Source organism: Stegostoma tigrinum, chromosome 16, assembly GCF_030684315.1.
Source record: "Stegostoma tigrinum isolate sSteTig4 chromosome 16, sSteTig4.hap1, whole genome shotgun sequence".
Lineage (NCBI taxonomy): Eukaryota > Metazoa > Chordata > Chondrichthyes > Orectolobiformes > Stegostomatidae > Stegostoma > Stegostoma tigrinum.
Genome location: NC_081369.1, coordinates 39,691,617 through 39,713,586, shown reverse-complemented (window position 1 = coordinate 39,713,586; position 21,970 = coordinate 39,691,617). Strand labels below are relative to the sequence as shown.

General features: G+C 38.9%; 1 protein-coding gene across 1 annotated transcript; it reads left to right on the top strand.

The window, feature by feature from the left end:
- Positions 1-7,125: 7,125 nt before the first annotated feature.
- Positions 7,126-8,102, top strand: mc1r (melanocortin 1 receptor). The gene has a single exon (XM_048546945.2). The coding sequence runs from the start codon at positions 7,126-7,128 to the stop codon at positions 8,077-8,079; it is 954 nt and encodes a 317-aa protein (XP_048402902.1). The 3' UTR covers positions 8,080-8,102.
- The last annotated feature ends 13,868 nt before the right edge of the window (positions 8,103-21,970 follow it).

Here is a 21,970-nt window from a genome sequence, read left to right as displayed (position 1 = left end):
GCAAATGATATGATGAAGGCATTAGACATTGTGTTTAAATTTAGTTTTAGTTTTTGAGTGTATTTGAGTAGCATGCAGATCTCGAGAGTCTAGAACTAGGAGGCACTGTGTTAGGTTTAGGAGTCAGCCATTTAGCACTGAGATGGAGAGAAACCTTACTTACTCAGAGGGCTGTGAATCTCTGATATTGAAGGAGAACTTCAACTGATGAGCTTAATAAAGACTGGGATTAATATTTCAGGCACTGATATGGAGACAGAGCAGAAAAGCAGAGTTCATGTAAAAGTTCAGCCATGATCTTTTTGAGTGGCCAAACAGACTAAGACCCAATCCTCTGCAGTCTTTTGGAACAGAACTAGTTTTCATATCTCTGGCTGCCCCTATCATAGGAATCATGTCAACCTGCTTGCCTTGGGTGTCTGAGTTGGGTTAACCCCCCCCCCGCATCAGAGTTTGGTGGGGCTGCCCCCTCAGTGGATATCAGACTCAGCTCATGTTCCAGTGTCAGAGTCATGTCAGACTGCACTGATTGTTACGCTATTGAGACTTCATCTGCTGCGAATCTTGCTGTTACACTATTAGCTGACACCCCTAGCTGTCACAACTTCAATGATACTAACTACCTTTGGACAATATGCAAAATGTCTCATAACTTATCCTACCACGATTGGTCACCATGCTCTGGCACATTTTGCCAAATAGGCTGATAATTTATTTTGTATAGTCCATGGTTTTTAGTGATCATATTATTTATCAGTGTTGTCTTCCTCTTGGGTTAAGATTTGCTTCTGTTAAACAGGGGTCACAGCTGTCCTTGATTGTCAATGTTCTGCCGTTAATGGTCCAGATGAAGTGAACATGCAGCAAACAGTTAGTTCTCCTCTGGACTAGTATCTCCTAAAAACAGAATATGATTGCATTCAATCTGTGAAAGAAGGGCATATTGGACATGCAGCTAAATGAATGCTTTGCAAACAGTTTTTCTAGTGAAACTATGTGTTCAGTCATGTAAATTTATAAGTAAGATCCGTTGCACAAAATGGGTATATACTGTTATTTGAATGGGCTATTTTAGCTAAGTCGCTGGAAATATTTGGCACTGTATGAATAAATCCTTCATGTTTCCGATCAATACTTCAAAAGGTTAGTTATATAATTGTACAGACTTCAATATCACGTCACTATTAGTTTGTACAATACTTACATTATAAAACAGATTTGAGGGAATTTGAAATTTCCACAGCTTTGCCATTGATTGGCAACTTATTTCTTGCTATTTCTGGACAACCATCTCAATGAATTTTGGATTTTTTTTTGATAATTATAGTGACCATCTTTTATCTAGAAATCAGTGTAAATTAGCAGCAACTTATTTGCTGAATTAATCTGATAAACGCAATAAAAGTTTTAATTTTGGTAGTTATTTTTCAGCTACCAAAGCATGAACAAAATAACATGGATAAACAATCAGATTGCATCACCACACGTGCCTTGTGTACTGTAAGCTAACAAGAGACAAACATCTGTTGTGACCAACTCAGTGTTTAAAGTAATAAAACAAAATAGTCTAAGCGAAATTAGTAGAGACCAGTTAAGCATAGAACCACCCTGAATTCTATGAAACAAAAGTGAGAGATTAGCTTGCCCAGTGGAGGTAGAAACTGATGATGCCAGGTAATGTTCGAAGTGTTGAAAAGGGGCTTTTGGAAAGGGAGAGTGGCCATTGTTTCTTTCCACACCTGCTTTATTCCCTCTGATTTCAGTCCACCAAACTTGCACACTTTGAAACAGCTTGATGACAGAAGCTCAGAATGCTGCTAAAGTGGCTGTGATTGCCAGCAATGAAAGGGATTTACAGAGTCACAACAATCCAACTACCATTACTAGGATTGCTGAGGCGATGCCGTGGAAGAGTGCCATTACCTCAGGTAAAGCAGAAATCTGTTTTCAGGACGACAACAGTCTTCCTGTTATTGTCATTTTTCCAGGGTCTCTGTGGCTGCAATAATTTGTATGGATGACTTCAATTATTCACCGTAATTATGAATGACCTGGACTTCTCAGAATCATAGAATAGAATCCCTTCAGCGTGGAAACAGCCATTTGGCCCAACAAGTCCACACTGCCCCTCTAAAGAGCATCCCACCCAGACCCATTCCCTGAATTCCCTGTCTAACCCATCTAACCTAACATTCCTGAACACTACGGGCAATTTAGCATGGTCAATCCACCTAGCCTGCACATCTTTGGACTGTGGGAGGAAACCGGAGCACCTGAAGGAAACCCATGCAGATACAGGGAGAATGTACAAATTTCATGCAATCGCCCGAGGTTGGAATCAAACCCAGGTCCCTGGCACTGTGAGGCAGCAGTGCTCACCACTGAGCCAACATGCCACCCAAAATTCTGACTTTCTATTTCACAATCTCTATTTGCTGATCACAAAGATAGATGGGATTCTAATTGATGTAGTTGTAAAAGTAAAACTGCAAAGTGCTTTTAATAGTTTAAGTAAATCGATGAAACTGTCTTATAATAAAAAGCTAGCAATAATGGTGATCTAAAGAGACCAAATACATCAATAATTAAAATGTTTAGAACAGGTACAGAAAATAATCAAAAAAGCTATAGGTAGATCTTGCAAAGAAAGTAATTTTATAGGCATAAAACTTCATGTCTGGATGATCTATTACAATGAGACAGCAGTAAACCTACAGTGTTATAAAATCCCAGTCAGGGGAGATTGTGGACTAGTCATCCAGAGGTGCAGGTTTAATGATCCTAATTATGATAAAACTGCACAACTCAGATATTTGTTAGGCTACAGCTAGTATGACCATAACAATTCAAAGAATATGAAGATGTGGAAGAACCAAGGCAGGGAGATGAGCATCAGGACTCTCAGATCAAACTGAATCACAGAAAAAATCTTAATCATACAGAATTATACAGAACAAACACAAGCAACTTTGACCAAATATGTAGTTCAAACAAGCAGGATCGTGATTTGGATTACAGTAAGCTTTGACATCAAACCCAAACCAACAGACTTTGCCCAGCTTCATCATCTTAACAACATATTTTACTTTGATTACCTTTTAAACTCGTGCTCTAGAAGGCAATTCCTTTTTATTTTGAGTTTGGGTGCACAGATCACAGTTTGGACCCATGGTCTAATCCTGCCAGTACAAACTCCTGGTCTAAGAGAAAGCATTGTTGACAATCATATGCCAAAACCCACCACAGAGTCATAGCCATACAGCATGGAAATATACCCTTTGGTCCAACTCGTCCATGCCAACCAGGTTTCCTAAACTAAAATAGTCCCAATTGCCTGCATTTGGCCCATATCCCTTCAAACCTTTCCTATTCATGTGCCGCACCAAATGTTTTTTAAATCGTGTAACTGTACCTGGATCTACTACTTCCTCTGGTAATTCATTCCATATATGCACCACCCTCTGTGTGAAAAAGTTGCCGTCAGGTCTGTTCTAAATCTTTAACCTCTCATCTTGTACCTATCCCCTTGAGCTGCGAACTCCCCAACTCTGGGGAAAAAGACCTTAGCTATTCACCTTATCTGTGCCCCTCAGGATTTTATAAGCCTTTGTAAGGCCACCCTTTGACCTCCGGTGCTCCAGTGAAAAAAAATCCTAGCCTATCCAGCACCCCTTATAATTCAAACCCACAAGTCCTGGTAACATCCTGGTAAATCTTTTCCAGTGCCTTGGTGGCTATTCCATAGCTGGACTTTCTCTTTGTAACTAATTGGCTCTGTCCAATTCTTTACAACTCTATATTTCTCTCCACACAGAACTGAATTCTTTGATTAAACACAGCCAACTGGACGTTTACCACCTCTAGCTATCTTCTCACTTGCTTCTCAGATGTTTAAGTCTCTAGCTGTAAACACACAAACAAGTATAATGACTAAAATGAAATCAAGCAATCTTCAATTCATCTTGAAATCAAAGCCCAATAGTTTTAACCCTTTAGACAACTCATAATCGAGCCACTTATAAGTCAAACTAATGCGCTTGCAATACAGACTCAGATTCCAAGCTGGCAGCTGCTCCCATGCCAGCTAATAAACGTCTGTGAATTCACTAACTACTGATAACATGGGGTCCTCTCCTGCCTGGATATGAGCAGGTACCTGATCTTTACCAGTCTTTTGAGTGTAGCAGCTTGGGATGCTTCATCCTTGGCCAGCTACAGAGGCATGGCAGTGAAGTGCCTACCAGTTGTTTTGCCCAACTGTAATCTACCAAAGAAACACACTGAGGTTTCAGTATCTGAGCAGCTGGAGGTGCAGGAGGCAGCCTTTCTATTCCTTCCCTGTAGGATCTCTGCTTGTTCTCAGAGATGGAGGAGGGGATGTCTGGTGGCAGCTCGCTTTTTTCCTGCACAGATGTGGCAATGCCACTGTCGGAGACAGAAACAGAAAGAGAGAGAGAGAGGGTTGTGACCAATGTGTGGAAGCTTGGGCATTTTAATATTACATTCACAGTGATAGTAATGGGAGAGTAGCACAACAATGGCTAGTGTTTCTTCATTGTTAAGACATGGAGGTTTCTGCTTTTCCACAGAAACATTCCCAGTCCTTGCCAGTGAGGACCGAGATCCTCTCTTCATAGAAAGTAAGGATCCAAATATCGGGCACCGCACCATCCATTCTGACTCTGCCATTACAATTATGGGGTGTTTACTCCTGAATTGAGAAAAAGGGGAGGATTTGGTGAGATGAAAGTGAGTGGCAGAGTTGTTAGCACTGATGTAAGTCATGGGTAAGAGGTGAGGTGTTCACAGTAACTGAGGAAGCAGATCAGAGGCAATGCAGTGTTATTAATGTCAGGGTTTGAGTTTGGGTAAACGTGAGTGAGAAAAGTTGATGCATGCTGCAGTAAGAATGGAAATTCATGAGTCCTGCTGGGAAGTAGGTGCAGTAGAGGCGACAGAGTGACTATGAAATAGCAGAGGGAAATGGTGGCATTTACCTTGGCACAGTTGGGTGTTCCTCCAGACACCACAGTTGAGACCACATTGACATTGGTGGTAACATTGGCACAGATTGGCATGTTCTGGTGTCATGACCTCCTTTGGCAGTCCTGGGGGAAGAGGATGGCCTTCCTCTGCATCACTTCATCCCCTAGGACCTTCATGGCCATGTCCATCAATTTTTACTTATCAGCCACATCAGGGGCAAATGTCATGGAACACACAGGGAAGTGATGATGGTATACTGGTGAGCATAGCTGCCTTCCAAGCAGTTGACGTGGGTTCGTTTCCCGGCCATCACACCAGGGGCAGCACACAGTGGCTCAGTGGTTAGCATGCTACCTCACAGCACCAGGGACCTGGGTTCAATTCCAGCCTTGGGTAACTGTCTGTGCAGAGTTTGCACATTCTCTCCGTGTCTGCGTGGGTTTCTTCCAGGTACTCCAGTTTCCTCCCACAGTCCAAAGATGTGCATGTTAGGTGGATTGGCTGTAGTGCCCAGGGATGTTTAGGTTAGGTGGGTTAGACAAGGGAAATGTATGGGTCTGGGTGGGATGTTCTGAGGGTAGTGTGGACTTGTTGGGCCAAATGGCCTGTTTCCACGCTGTAGGGATTCTTTGAATCTGTAATCGAAAGCATTTGACCACATGTGCAATGGTCCTTTAAAAGTTGCACCAGGGCCAGGAATGCCAGGATACCAGGCAGTGATGAGTATCTCTGCCTATATCAGGTGGGAGAATTGAGCTAGTATCAGATGAGCAGGGCAATGTAGTGGTGTGGTACATTTAATGAGCGCACTTTGAATCAGTAGCCTAGAAACCCATTAGATTTCACAGAGAAAAACCCTTCTTGACATGCAAGAATGATACTTAGCCAATTTCTGGCAAGATTTTGCCCATTTTGTTTAATGCTGACATATACACTGCATGAGGGGAACCGTGTTATTGAGAGTAGTCTCTGTGCAGTTTGAAACACAATGGTTTGTTGTCATCGTATAATCTGAATTACATGCAAATGCTCGCAGTAGGCTGGAAAGGCTGAGACTTTTTTTTCCTGGCGTTTAGGAGGTTGTGAAGTGACCTGATAGAAGTTTATAAAATAAGGAGGCATACATTGAGTTAATGGTAGTACTTTTTCCCTAAGATGGGGAATTTCAAGGCTAGGGGGCACATTTTTAAGGTGACAAGACAGAGATTTACAAAGTCATAAGAGGCAAACTTTTTACACAAGTGGGTGGTTTTCATGTTTAATATATTTCCTGACGAAGTGGTGGATGCAGGTACAAATTACAATGTCTAGAAGACATTTGAATGGATATATGATGAGTAAAGGAATGGAGGGATACGGGCCAGGAGCAGGCAAATGGGATTAGTTTAGTTTGGGATTATGCTTGGCATGGACTGGTTGGACCAAAGGATCTGTTTCTGTGATGTATGATTTCATGAGTCTACGATTCTATGAAATGATATTTGTCAACTGTTTTGATTTAACATCCATTCCTTTTTTGACTGTCAATCAAGTAATACCATGTGCTGGGTCCACCCTTTGATTGGTCAGTTCTCATTTAGATTTAGTAGGAAGAACTGCGTAGTGAAGGCATGATCTTTGCACAGAGAGAGAATTTATTAGGTTGGGTTTCCTCAGTGAGCAAATCAGTTGATGCTTGGCCAGCCAGCCTGCCCTTTCAAAATATTTCAGAAGAAGACAAGATGCAAAACAAAATAAATGTAGTCGTTAAGAAAGTGAACTTCAAAATGCCACTTTGGAATTTTTTTTAATTAATCAGCAGAGATAGAAAACGAAGATAACTGAAAGCAACATGCAGCAGAAGCTTATGGTCCACATACCAGAAAAATACAGTCACTTTCTGCAAAGGAGCTGATGAACACCACCCAGGGGGTACCGGCTTTCAAGCATGGGTAATTTCTTTGGTACATGTCATTTTAATTAAGATACAGTTTTAGCTCTGAGAACTTAATAACTTTTCCTGCACTGTGCACAAAAATCTTTTGTTTCAGTGGCTTTTGCTCTCAGTGGAAAAGTGTTGCTGAAAACTCCTTAACAATCTCGTTTTCAAGTTACTGCAACTATTTTCACAATATCTTTCTTGTTTATCCTGACTGAATGATGAACATCTCAAGTTTAACTCCTCTTGGAACATTGCCAAAGGATGCTTCATCTCACTGGATACCAAAGGATTCCAACAGTTCTCACAATGCTTCCACTTTACAGTGTGAACCGGTCAATATTCCAGAAGAGATTTTCTTAACACTTGGTATTGTCAGTTTGGTGGAAAATATTCTGGTTATCATAGCAATTGTTAAAAATCAAAATTTGCATTGTCCGATGCATTATTTTATTTGCTGTCTGGCAGTGGCAGATATGTTGGTAAGTTTGAGCAATGTGATAGAAACAATTGTTCTTATTTTAATGGAGAGAGAGATTTTTATAGTACGCAATGACATCCTTAAGGAGATAGACAATCTAATAGATGTGATGATCTGTAGCTCAATGGTATCCTCGCTGTCCTTCCTGGGTGCCATTGCTGCAGACAGGTACATCACCATATTTTATGCCTTACGATATCACAACATCATGACAACTCGACGAGCTGTGATCATCATTGTTACAATCTGGTTGGTCAGCAGCATCTCAAGCATCCTGTTCATCGTCTACTCAGACAGTAGTGCAGTTATCATCTGCCTCATTTCCTTCTTCTTTGCGATGTTGGTTATCATGGGAGTCTTGTATCTTCATATGTTCACTCTTGCTCGTATCCACGCCAAGAAGATCGTGACCCAACACAAGAAACGAACTGCTCATCAGGCCACAAACATGAAAGGAGCTGTTACAATGACAATACTGCTGGGACTTTTCCTCATTTGCTGGAGTCCTTTCTTTCTTCACCTTCTTCTCATTATCATCTGCCCCAAAAATCCCTATTGTTTATGTTTCACTTCTCACTTTAAAATGTTCCTGATTCTCGTCATTTGTAATTCAGTCATTGACCCTGTTATCTATGCCTTCAGAAGCCAGGAGCTACGTAAAACCTTAAAGGAGTTTATTTCCTGTTCCTGGTAGCTCTTTCATGTTTGCACTTACAGTTTGGGGGAAAAAAATGTTTTATTCCAAATAAGTAATATAAACCTTGTAAATATATGAATAGGAGGCCTCCTCCTTATTTCCTATACCTAATACTAAAATCTGTTATAAAATGTGGTGTTTAATGCAGTGTTATCTTCCCTCATTCCCAAATTCTCTATGATCAGAAACTTCCTAAGGTATAAAATAAAAGAACAACAGTTTAACTTTTATTTGCTCAGGTTAAGGAGATATTATTTCTGCATCCTGCCATCCTGCTGCTTGCTTTCCCCAGATTCTTTTGGTTGTGACTAGCTACAGCAGGAACGAGAATATCTTGATGATGTCATTTTCAGATCTCCCATTGTCCATGCATCCCTCAAATTGAATATTAAAATAAAATACACTCGCAGTATATCAAAGAAATTATTATCATGGTAGGAATTGTGTTTGCTACTTTATTTCCAAAAAAAACTAATAAACTGTTCTTGGAGTACCTTTGGGAATTTTAGTAGCAATGAAATAAATTGAAATAAGGTTACAGTTTGGCAACTTATTTCATGAACTGCCCTGTAGATTGAGGATAATTGTTTTGAATTATGTGCTTTTCACTAATTATATAATTAATCATTAGAAATTTTAAAAAACATTTTGCAATGGCATACAAAAGAATATTCATATTCAAAAGCTGAAACAGGCATTTAAATACTCCAAGGAGTAAATGTATCCATTTGTACAGCACTGACTAAGCTTTTTTTATTCTTTATTGTGATTCCAAGTGTTGCTGGTAAGGTTGCTTCTATTTCCTGTCCCTAATTACCGTTGAGAAGGTGATAGTGAGCTGCCTTCAAGAACTGCTGCAGTCCCTGTGGCATTGTTACACTCACAGTTTAGTTAGGAAAAAAGTTTTAGGTTTTGATCAGGTAACATTGAAGAAATCGCAAATGCTTTTATTTACTTGTGGGACATTGATGTCACTGTCTGGGCCAGCATTTATTTCCCATCCCTAGTTGCCTTTCAGAAGGTGGTGTTGAGCTGCCTTCCTGCATGATTACAGTCCACATGCTGTTGGTAGATCCACAATGCCAGGGAGGGAATTTCCAGGATTTTGACCCAGCAACACTGAAGGAATGATGGTACGTTTCCAAGTCAGGATGGTGTTGCAGCTGGGAAGAGAACTTGTAGTTGATTATATTCGAATGAGACTGCTGCTCTTGTCATTCTAGGTGACAGAGATTGTCAGGTTTGAAAGGAGTTGCTGAAGGAGATAATTATAAGTTGCTGCAATGGTCCTGTTGATGCTAACATAAGCAATAGTGATAGACAAAGTGAATGCTTAAAATTGTGAATGGGCAACCTAACAAGCAGAATGCATTGTCCTAGATGGTCTTAAGTTTTTTGAGTGCTGAATTGCATTTTTCTAGAAGTCACACGACACCGGGTTACAGTCCAACTGTTATGTTCTGGAAGCTTATGATTTCAAGTAAACCTGTTGGAACTATAACCTGGTCTTTTGTGACTTATGACTTTGCCCATGCCAGTACAACACTGGCACCTCCACATTATGGCATTTTTCTAGGAAATTGAAAGCATTCTATAACACTTCTATAATGGGGATTCAGTCATGGTGATTCCAAAGAATGGCAGGGGGAGGTAGTATGATCTTGTTGCAGATAGTCATTGCCTGACAACTGTGTCACATAAATGATGTTCCCACTTGTCAGCACAAACTTCAATTTTATTCAGGTCTTGTTGCACGTGGGCATGTTTCTATATCCGAGGAGTCATGAACACAGGCTGTCAGCAGCAAACATCCTCACAATGATACACTGATATAAAATTCAGTGCTTTAGGAGCTATTTCTCCCTGTCTCCTTAGCCAGAAAGATGTGCCATCCTATTATGCCCCAAACCATCCTCAAGGTCCTTCCTTATATGGTAAGCACACCTGTAGGTAGCACAGATTGCAGACACAGTAAATTAGTGATAAATGAGACGGATAACGTGTCCAGTTGCAAAGATAATAATCCTGCATTTATTCAATCCTTGATAGTAACACATTCTATGATGTGGACAGATAACAGGAACTGCGTTAAAATGCATAATTTCATTGTTATTAGAACCCAGCAGCCAGTGGACAAAATATTTCAAATTGATCAACTTGGTACAAATTGAAGATTTTGAGGTGAAAAAATGTTTGTGTATGTGGGCTATGTTTAAAAATTTTAAATTTTCCGAAAACTTCAGCAAACACTTTTGAGTTATAAGGAAATGCTGGATAGGCTGGGGCTTTTTTCACTGGAGTGAGGGGGCCTGATAAAAGTTTATAGAATGATGAGAATTATAGATAGAGTTGATGATAGTTGTCTTTTCCTTAAGATGGGGAATTTCAAGACTCGGAGGCACATTATCAAGATAAGAAGAGACAGATTTAAAAAAGATTTCAGATGCAAATGTTTTTCACAGAGGGTGACTCGCTTGTGGAATGAACTTCCTGATGAAGTGATAGATGCAGGTACAATTACAGCATTTAAAAGACATTTGGATGCATTTTTGAATAGGAAAAGGTTGGAGGGAAATGGTCCAGGAGTAGGCAGGTGGGACTAGTTTAGCTTGGGGTCATGTTCAGCATGGATTGCTTGCATCAAAGGGTCTGTTTCTGTGCTGTATGACTCTATGAGTCTATGACTATGACCAGAAAACCCAGAGAAAATGCATACAGACACAGTGAGAATGTGCAAACTCAACACAGTCACCTGAGGGTGGAATTATTGCACTTTATTGTAATTCAATTTAGTCTTTTCCTGTTTCAAAGAACATAAATTTGGATGATGTGTTTATTTTTGATGGCGAGCCATGTAGCAGATCGAAAGGACATGGTTTAAAATCAGAACTGAAAACAGCAATGTAAAATATTTTGGTGAAATGCTTAAAATAAAAATAACAATGTGGATGCTTAAATGACGACACATTCCTCTTATAACTAGTTTATGATTCTTATGCTTCTTCCAGCTAAGTTTTTATTTCATGGAAAACAATATAATCTTAAAAATATCATACAAACCAGATGTTGCTTTTTCAAATATTGATAAATGTATGCTAAGGAGAAAAATGTTCAATTGCAACATTTGTTTATTGTGGCACAAATCCACATTGAAAATTATGTTGAATAAAGGTATCCATCTCAAATAATTACAATTTGTTAATTATTACACAAATCTAAAATATTATCAAACATTTTCTCCTTGTCTCTGTACTGTGTGTTAGTATATATTAAGCATTATTGTACTCATGTGATTCTTTAAAGCTGACCGTCTTGTGGCAATTATGTATGTGTGCAATTTATGATAATAAATGCTGTTATTTTCATTCCTTCATGCTTTCTGCACCAGTCACCTTTTGCAATCAGGACAGGCTGAAATTCTATCCTGAAGTATTTGTTGGTTCTCCTCTTTGGCTGTCGTAATGCATGAGAACAACCAGATGACCACTATTCCCATTTTCTCCTTCACCTGTTGGAAAATATCTGACTTCAGTGCTGCAATTCACACTGATACCACATAAATGGAGCACTATTAGCAAGAATGTTAATTCTGCTTTGCTTTGCTATTTTATTACTGCATGTCATCAGCCTGTTCAGAAAGGTAAATAAATTAATACATTTAGAGAAGAGTAAGGAGTCAGTGGTAGAGAAGTAGGAGGAGGTTTTGAGAAATAGGATTTACATGTATATGGAAAGGAAATGACTGATTAGGGATAGTCAACATGGCTTTGTGTGTGGAAAATCGTGTCTCACTAACTTGATTGCATTTTTTAAAGAGGTGACGAAGAAGATTGATGAAAGTAGAATGGTGGACATTGTCTACATGGACTTCAGTAAGGTGCTCAACAATGTTCCACATAGTAGACTCATTAGCAAGTTTAGATCACATGGAAGATAAGGAGAACTAGCCATTTAAATGCAAAATTGGCTCAAGGATAGGAGGCAGAGGGTGGTGGTGGAGCATTGCTTTTAGGACTGGAGGTATGTGACCAGCGGTGTACAACAAGGATTGGTGCTGGGTCCACTACTTTTTGTCATTTATATAAATGATTTGGCTATGAATATAATAGGTTTAGGTAGTAATTTTCAGATGACACCAAAATTGGAGGTGTAGGGGACAGCGAAAAAGGTTACCTCAGAGTACAACGGGATCTTGATTAGATGTGCAAATGGACGTAGAAATGGCAGGTGGTGTTTAATTTAGCTAAATGTGTGGTGCTGCATTTTGGTGAAGCAATTCAGGGGCAGTATTTATATACTTAATGGTACAGTCCTTTGGAGTGTTGCCAAACAAAGAGAGCTTGGGGTGCAGGTTCATAGCTCCTTGAAAATAGAGTTACAGATAGACAGTGTAGTGAAGAAAGCATTTGGTGTGCTTGCCTTTATTGGTCAGTGCATTGAGTAAAGTAGTTGGGAGGTCATGTTGAGGTTGTACAGGACATTAGTTACGCCAATTTTGAAATACTGTGTGCAGTTCTGGTTGCCCTGCTGTAAGAAAGATGTTGCAAAACTTGAAAAGATTCAGAAAAGATTCACAAGGATATTGCCATTACTGGCGGGTTTAGCTATAGGAAGAGGCTGAATAGGCTGGGGCAATTTTCCCTGGAGCATTAAAGGCTGAGGGGTAACCTTATAGAGGTTTATAAAATCATGAGGGGCATGTCAAGGTCTTTTCCCCAGGGTAAGGGATGCCAACAGGTTTAAGGTGAGAGGCAAAAGGGATCCAGGGGCAACATTTTCACACAGAGGGTAGTGTGTTTATGGAATGAGCTGACAGTGGAAGTGGTGGAGGCTGGTAAACATTTAAAAGGCATCTGGATGGATTTGTGAATAGGAAGGGCTTTAGAGGGATATGGGTCTAGATTTATTTAGAATGTCTGATTGGACTGGATGAGTTGGACCGAAGGGTCTGTTTCCATGCTATAGAGTTCTATAACTCTATGATGGCATCAGCTAGCATAAAGTAGTATAATTATTTTGACATATAATGGTCAGTTTTAAAGTACAATTTAGGCTAAATATTCTTTTTGACAAAATAATTTTGCATTGAATCAAGTTGCTATTAAACAATAATCTGTTCTTCCTTTTTAATTACATACAATGAAGGCAGAGGATTGCTATTACAATCAGCAGGACTGAATAGCACTATTTACTTGTTTTAAGGTTAAAGTATTTTTCTATTTGGCATATATGGAGTTTTATTGAAAACGCTTTCCACATTGGCTTTGACTTCATATGTGAATTTCGTTTACAGAAAGTTATATCTGCCAAATTATTTTCTTAAACTAGCACAAAGATGTTACATTTAGGCATATTTGGTTGTAAAAAGGTAATAGGAAATATTAAAGGAATAGATATTGCTAAATACAGTAGACTTCTACAAATGAGTAAATGCTAGGAAGCTAAGTGAATCACGTTATTAGAAAGGAAGATTGATAACTAAAACTGTGAATGTTTCTTTGATCATTAAGCTTTAAATTGCTCTATGCGAGCCTTTGAGTTTCAACTGTATTTGATATATTTAATAAATTAAAATATAAGTTTTGATTTGTATCTTCAATTGTAGATATTGGACTAGATCTTACTGGAATGGAACTTTGCACTGCCATGTTAAAATTTTTTCTATACCCTTCAGCTCCAAATCTTTTTGCTCTGTAACTTGATGGCACAGTAAGAGCCAAAATCAGGTACAGTGAAGGAAAGCAGGGACAATTAAAAGGAAAGAACAGGAAAGAAACAAAAAGAAAATATAAGAATGAAATTTAAAAACTGTATTTGTGACAATATCTAAGAGCAATTTACCACCTGAAGGAATAAATCTCCACTGTTTAAATTGTACAATGTCTTCGTGAGTAAGGTTTAAGTGACATTACATTAGCAATTATTATATAGTGAAAAACGTATTCATGCCATTAACTGACAAACATAACTTTTTTGTACTGAGTTTAATAGATAATTAACGTGCAAATCCAGCAATTATTAAATAATGGGAATGCCAGGGATAAGATTCCATTTATGCAAAACAACAGTGAAACATTATAAATCTACTGACGATTTCTGATGAAGCACCACTCAAGACATCTCACAAACTCTCAACTTGCTGGTTAATTTTCATATTAATAACAATGTATGTTGTTCATATGTTATTATTACCGCAACAAGATCTGACCCATTATGTAAAGGAATTGCAAATTTTCTTGTTAGTATTTATGTGCACAGTACTTTTAATATTTGTACAAGACAAGCTGTAATCCAATGTCAAATTTCATATTCAAATGGCTTAATTTAGATGTGGAGATCATTCTACTTATTTATGTTAACACTTTAGATATGTATCCAACCAGTTGATCAGTATTTGTACACACAGATTATGTGCTGTAAGGCAACATTTAGAAACATCTATGGTTATGGTTATACACTGTTATGAAAACTTACGTATAGATTATATTGACCCTTATAAAAATCAGAGTGATTACAGTGAAAGAAGATTTTGTCATTCTCAATTCTTATGTTTATGTTCTTGGGAAATTCAGAATCTTTATATTCAGGATGTGGTTAAACTAAATAAACCAATTTCTGTTTGGGCAGTAACATAAAATAAGTGACGTCAATCAGCTGCCTGTTTTAGACTTTGCTCAATTTTCTTTCATTGTTATCGATAGGCTGCCAATTTATTACTGTCCATTCTGCATTTCTGACCAAAATTAATTTATACCCTGATGTTTTTCCAAAAGTTTAATTTTGCAGTTATGGAATATTTAATGCGTGTGATCAGGACATAAACAACCTGCCTGTCTTTTGTAATTACATATATTTTTAGCTTAAACAAAATATTTAGCACATTGATACGTTTTCCAATTATGTCAGAACTGTTGACCTGATTATATGTATTGCATAAAATGTTGTACTTCTTGCTGGATGATGAATATAAATTTTCCAATCGATGTTTACTGTAATCATGCATGAACAGTACTGCTGCAAATGAGGCTTTATTTCTCATGTGATGTTAATTTCATGCCTCTATGCTTACTAAGATCTACTATTTAAAAATAAAAACTCAAATTCCAAACTCAACAATGTTTACTAGTTAATTATTTCTCATTCAATAGACCCTTGTTCTGTTCACTGCTATCTGTTTGCTATTTTAAAGACGGTAGTGTCACATCCTTCATACACTGATGGATATAGTTTACTATATATGCAGTAAGAGCTTATCCATGTTAATAGTAAAAATATGGTAGCTTTTGACCAACCAAACCTTAAATGAAAGTAGATATTAATTAATATTTTATGAATTCTGATTTTATAAACTATAAGCACTGATATTGGTTCGTAAGCAACGAGATTTACTGAAACCATCAACTCTTTTTAGACGCCCTTTCTGTTACATTCATTCTCCAGGAAGTGAAATAGAAATGACAGTTAAATTTTCTTTGGGAAATCCTTGGTTTGTTAAACCCCAGTTAATGAGCTTTCAAAAACAAAGCATTGCCACTATATTCTCACTGCTTGTTTCAGGTGGAAATTGAAGCAGTCTGTTCAGATCCAATTTAGCCATTGATTTTGGAACTAAATTCTTTGTTGAGATAATTTCTTGGCGTGGATTTTATTCTCCTATTTACTGGCTCAGTGGTCAGTGGTGGAGTGCATGGTTTGAGGAAGATGATGTATCAGGCTTGGGCGAGGGGCGTGGGGTGGTGGCATTCTAACCTATGCTGTTGGCTAATGAATTGTGGACTAAGCCTTTGGAAATAGAATGTTTGCCTTACTGTGCAATCCTGCTAAACAATCAACTAGCTAGCCTTCATTTTAATTATGCATTACAGATAAGGTTAGACACATCTCAAAATCAGATTGAAGCTTCATATGCTAATGTTAGTTGGGTTCACATTATTTCAATTGTATCTTGGTTGAATTTGAGCTCAGGTCTGACCAGAGAAATAGTTATGGCTTTCCTATCAACTGAAGATAGAAGAGCAGCTATCAGGAAAATTAACTGACCTTTAAGATAGGTTGGAATTTTCATTTGTGAGTGCGGGAGAGGGAGCAGTGCTTCATTGGACAACCCCAATGATCATCATGGCCTTGCCTCACCTTAAATTCAGTCTAAGTTTGTTTAGCTTGACTGTGTTATGTTTATCAGTAGAAATTTGGTCAATCAAGACATATCTATAATTATCAGAGATAATGGGAACTGCAGATGCTGGAGATTCCAAGATAATAAAATGTGAGGCTGGATGAACACAGCAGGCCAAGCAGCATCTCAGGAGCACAAAAGCTGACGTTTTGGGCCTAGACCCTTCATCAGAGAGGGGGATGGGGGGAGGGAACTGGAATAAATAGGGAGAGAGGGGGAGGCGGACCGAAGATGGAGAGTAAAGAAGATAGGTGGAGAGAGTGTGGGTGGGGAGGTAGGGAGGGGATAGGTCAGTCCAGGGAAGACGGACAGGTCAAGGAGGTGGGATGAGGTTAGTAGGTAGCTGGGGGTGCGGCTTGGGGTGGGAGGAAGGGATGGGTGAGAGGAAGAACCGGTTAGGGAGGCAGAGGCAGGTTGGACTGGTTTTGGGATGCAGTGGGTGGGGGGGAAGAGCTGGGCTGGTTGTGTGGTGCAGTGGGGGGAGGGGATGAACTGGGCTGGTTTAGGGATGCAGTAGGGGAAGGGGAGATTTTGAAACTGGTGAAGTCCACATTGATACCATATGGCTGCAGGGTTCCCAGGCGGAATATGAGTTGCTGTTCCTGCAACCTTCGGGTGGCATCATTGTGGCAGTGCAGGAGGCCCATGATGGACATGTCATCAAGAGAATGGGAGGGGGAGTGGAAATGGTTTGCGACTGGGAGGTGCAGTTGTTTGTTGCGAACTGAGCGGAGGTGTTCTGCAAAGCGGTCCCCAAGCCTCCGCTTGGTTTCCCCAATGTAGAGGAAGCCGCACCGGGTACAGTGGATGCAGTATACCACATTGGCAGATGTGCAGGTGAACCTCTGCTTAATTACCTACTAACCTCATCCCACCTCCTTGACCTGTCCGTCTTCCCTGGACTGACCTATCCCCTCCCTACCTCCCCACCTACACTCTCTCCACCTATCTTCTTTACTCTCCATCTTCGGTCCGCCTCCCCCTCTCTCCCTATTTATTCCAGTTCCCTCCCCCCATCCCCCTCTCTGATGAAGGGTCTAGGCCCGAAACGTCAGCTTTTGTGCTCCTGAGATGCTGCTTGGCCTGCTGTGTTCATCCAGCCTCACATTTTAATATCTATAATTATTATCACTACGGTAATTAGTTCCTTAATTGCTAAGGGTTTTAGTCCAGATCTGTAGATTGGGACAATTAAGGAAATTAAATAGAACATCACTTAGTACAGTTTAATCTTTTGATTTAAAAACAAAAATACAGTGAATGCTGGAATTCTGAAATGAAAACAGAATGCTGGAGAAACCGTACAGAGAATCTGTGGAGAGAATAACAGAGTTAATGTTTTGAGTCCAGTATGATTGTTCTGCCAAGTTCCAAAATTCCATAGAGAGTCATATGGGACTTCAAACGTTAACTTGGTTTTTCCTTCCATATGCTGTCAGATCTGCTGAGTTTCCCCAGCATTTTCTGATTTATTGGTAGTCCCTTTTCAACTTTGAAAGATTGATCTGTGCTTCCTCTTACATTTAATACATCTTAAGGATGAAATCAACAAAAAAAGAAAATGTATTGCACAACTTTACAGTATGCCATGTACTTTGCACTCAAGATTATACTTACACTACTCTGTTAATTACAACTTTAAATTTCTTTAAATTTCTGGTTTTAAGTTTCCTCTGAGATCCATTCTGCTCTCCACCACTCTATCCTCCTATAAAATCTCACCATTTGATGCAAGTTAAAATTTATGATTGCTAGTGTTAGTGGGTGAGAGCTACCTGGCATGACTGGCTTCATAAAAATCAAGCATCTCAAATTTTTTTATTAGTCATATGATGTGGCTATCACTGGCTGGATCAGTCTTTATTATCCATCCCAACTTATCCTTTAGAAGGTAGATATGAGCTGCCTTCATTAACCAATGCAGACCATTTAGTGTAAGTAGAGCAATAATACTATTGGGAAGGGAGTTCCAGGGTTTTGACTCAATGACACTGAAGGAACAGTTGTAGATTTCCAAATCAGGATAGTGAATAGCTTGGAGGGGCTGACATCTAAACAGCTTACCTGTATTTACGCATACTAATCAATTAAGACGATGAAGATATCTGGAATTCTTCAAAATCTCTGGAGTTCTGAAGAGTCAACATTAGCTCTGTTTTTCTCTTTCCATAGATGTTGCCAGACCTTCAGAGTTTCTCCAGCTTTCTCTTAGTTTGTTTCAGATTTCTAACATCCACCGTATTTGTTTGGATTCTGGCTGTTGTGAATTCTGATTTAAGTAGTGCATAATGCATTTCCACAAATCTGTAACAATCATTCATTACGTTATTTATGGAACACTGAACACTTCTCTTAAAAATTATTCTTTCAAGAATTTTGTTTGTGATCAGATTAAAATTATTGTCAATATCTTGAAGAGCTTCATTAAACACATTTGTGCTTTCTTTTATATTCTTATGATTTAGTGTATTTACTTATTCAGCTTCAGAATTAGTATTGAAGAGTGAATTAATTTTGTGTTTTAAGAATATCGGAATTGAGAATGTTTCCTTGAAGATTTCCAATCTTGTCTTCCATTTGGCCCATTTCTGATATTGGATTTCTGTGGGAATACTTTTCATGTGCCTTGTCTTCTTACTGTGATCATTTATTCTTCTTTCTTTAAAGTTGTTTACATTCTACAGTTTCTAAATACTTTTGTATGCCTGACTTTCATGGTTTTAACCCAGTAGTAGATCAGTATTGCTTAAATTTCTATCTTTGGTAGACTTTTACTTCCATATAATGTTTTTATTTTCTTCATTTTACAAACCCTTAAACTGGAATATAGCAGTGTTGTTTTACTTCTTTCAGCACTTTAAGTTGTGTATCAGGTCGATTTTTTTTCTCATTATCTTTAAATTCTGTAGATTAATAATGTTGAATTACTGTACTGCTACTCGGGGTCTGCATGTAGTTCTATGGTCAACATGGTGCTTTCCTGCCTTCTCTGGGTAAAATAAGCACCTTCCTGCTGTTTGTGGCCAAGATAAAGATTTCCCACTTTCTTGTCACAGACAAAATGGACACTCACTGTTCATGGCCTAAAACATAATACACATTCACTCTGCAATAAAGCTGTATGGCCTCAGTACGAATAAACCATCCCACTAAAATCACCTTTTTTTTCAAACTTTCCTGCTCCTCTGATGCTGCTTGGCCTGTTGTGTTCATTCAGCTCCACACCTTGTTATTCCAGATTCTCCAGCATCGGCAGTTCCTAATATCCCAATAAAATCACCATTTGAATTATTAATGTCCTACTCTTAGCACAGTTTCAAAATCCTTCTAACTATCTTCTTCTGTTAGGCTCTGCCTTCTTTGTCTTTTAAATTGCCTTTTTGACAAATTAAATCCCACTTTATCCCTATAGCCTTGGTATGATTTAATTCTATGGCCCTTGCCTTTCCTATGGCAGTGCCTTGTGGTGTGTGCTCCCTTTGAAGGCAACACACTCAAATGTGAATAGAAATTACTCCTTCCTTAATATCTCTTTTGCCTGCCTGGTCTTTTGTACAATTAAGTTAAAGTTTTCTCATATGCTAACTATTCCATAGAGCAATGAAATGGTGATTTCCCAGCTGAACCTGAAATCTGAACTGCCCTTATTTACCCTTCTTCTTCAAGAAGTCTGGGTTGAATTTTGCAATATTTTCACATTTTTATCAATAAAATATCATTTTTGTCAATTTTTATGGAGGACTTTTCTCCATGAAGCCCAGCAAGAGTTCTCATGTTATCATCCCAAACTCACCTCCTAATCAGGCCTCCTTCTTTTCCAATGCCAGCTGGACTCTCCAACTTGCTGTAGCCAAAAGTACTCACCACTAGCTAGATATCTGTGAGTGGACCAGCATCCCTGGCATTGATACCATCTTTCAAATGGACCTGGACCAGTCTAGCATTCCAAAGCTGCCCTGTACAGTTGCATTCAAATGCAGATGGTTTGGCAGGTAAGGGGATATAGGTGGTGCAACTTGCTGAATGGGACCACCAGGGAGGCTACAACATGGAGCCTTTCAGCATGTACCAAAGTTGCAGTTGAGGGCAGAGCAATCTCCTGAAGCAGATCAATGATCTTTGTGCTCTGCCAGGTAAATTTCCCCATCTTTTCTTTGCTACCTCAAACTCACTCTATCTCTGCTACTGCACTCACCTCTCACTAAAGCTCATGCTGCACCACTCTCAGGTTCACGTGCAACAATATCTCCTATCACTCATTGTCACCCATTCCATCCCTGGTGGTCTAGTGCTTAGAATTTGGCACTTGCATCACTGTTGCCTGGGTTCAATACCCAGTGAGGGAATCAGGATTTATTTAGTGGTATCATTGCTTGTTTGTTAATTCATAAACCCAGATAATGTTCTGGATACCCAGGTTCAAATCCCAGCACAGCAGATGATGGAATTTAAATTCAATAAAAATCTGGAATTAAGAGTTTAGCGATGACCATGAATCCATTGTCAATTGTGGAAAAATCCATCTGGTTCACTAATGCTGACGTAGTCAGCGATGCTCTCATTCTGAGAATGAATATTAAAATAAAACCACATTGTAGACACCCCGCATACCCTCTGTGCTACCTACTCACTCAGGTCACCTCACCAACATTTCCCCACCTGCACTTGCACGAACAGATATTTAGTTACTTTAGCAGTATGTTTCATGAATCCTTTCATGTCACTTTTCAAGAATGTCTACCATGGGAATGACAGGCATGGGCAGTCAAATACCAGACAAGGGCCCAGAGAAATATGGTACCCTTAATGAAATTGAGATCAACAGACAGACTGCTATGCATGTATCTGAAGCAAAAAGCAGGCCAAATTGTTAAAGAAGTCAATAACTTGGCATAGATTTATTCAAAATGTTGCTCCTTCCTCATTCAAAAACTGACTTGGAGCTGGCAATAGCTTCTTCTAAGCCATGGACCTAACAGGAAGGAGAAAAATAGGCAAGATAAATGTATTAAGTGTATCAACTGTAATTTGTTACATATGTGTGGAGAAGATACCTGCTCAAGCACATATAAAGGGATATTTATTGACACAGGAGCTGAGTGGAGTCAACAGATGTAGACATATAATGTTTCACTTTGTGAATAAATCTATGCCAAGTTATTGACTTCTTTAACAAAAAATTATATTTATCATCTCGTAGAATTATATTGATACACCACAGTTGGAAGCCATTTAGCCCATGTGCTGACACTAGTTCCTTCCTATCTTTTCCTGTTGCTCCTTAACCTTCCGTTTTTTACCCTTGAAGTATTAATCTGCTGAAAGGTCTAGGCCCGAAACGTCAGCTTTTGTGCTCCTAAGATGTTGCTTGGCCTGCTGTGGTCATTCAGCTCCACACTTTGTTATTACATATAAAGGGATATTTGTTGACACAGGAGTTAAGCAGAGTCAACAGATGTCAACATATAATGTTGCACTTTGTGAATAAATCTATGTTACGTAACTGGCTTCTTTAACAAAAATATCAGCTGGCCAAAGATGACACAGACACGGAAAAGAGATGACATTCCAGACGAATCAAGTACAATAACATGGAAGATCATAAATTTGTTACAACATAGAAGTTGATCTATGTTTTGTTACAATATTGTGAAAGGTGACCATAAAGTTGTTAATTCAAGATAACAAGGTGTACAGCTGGATGAACACAGC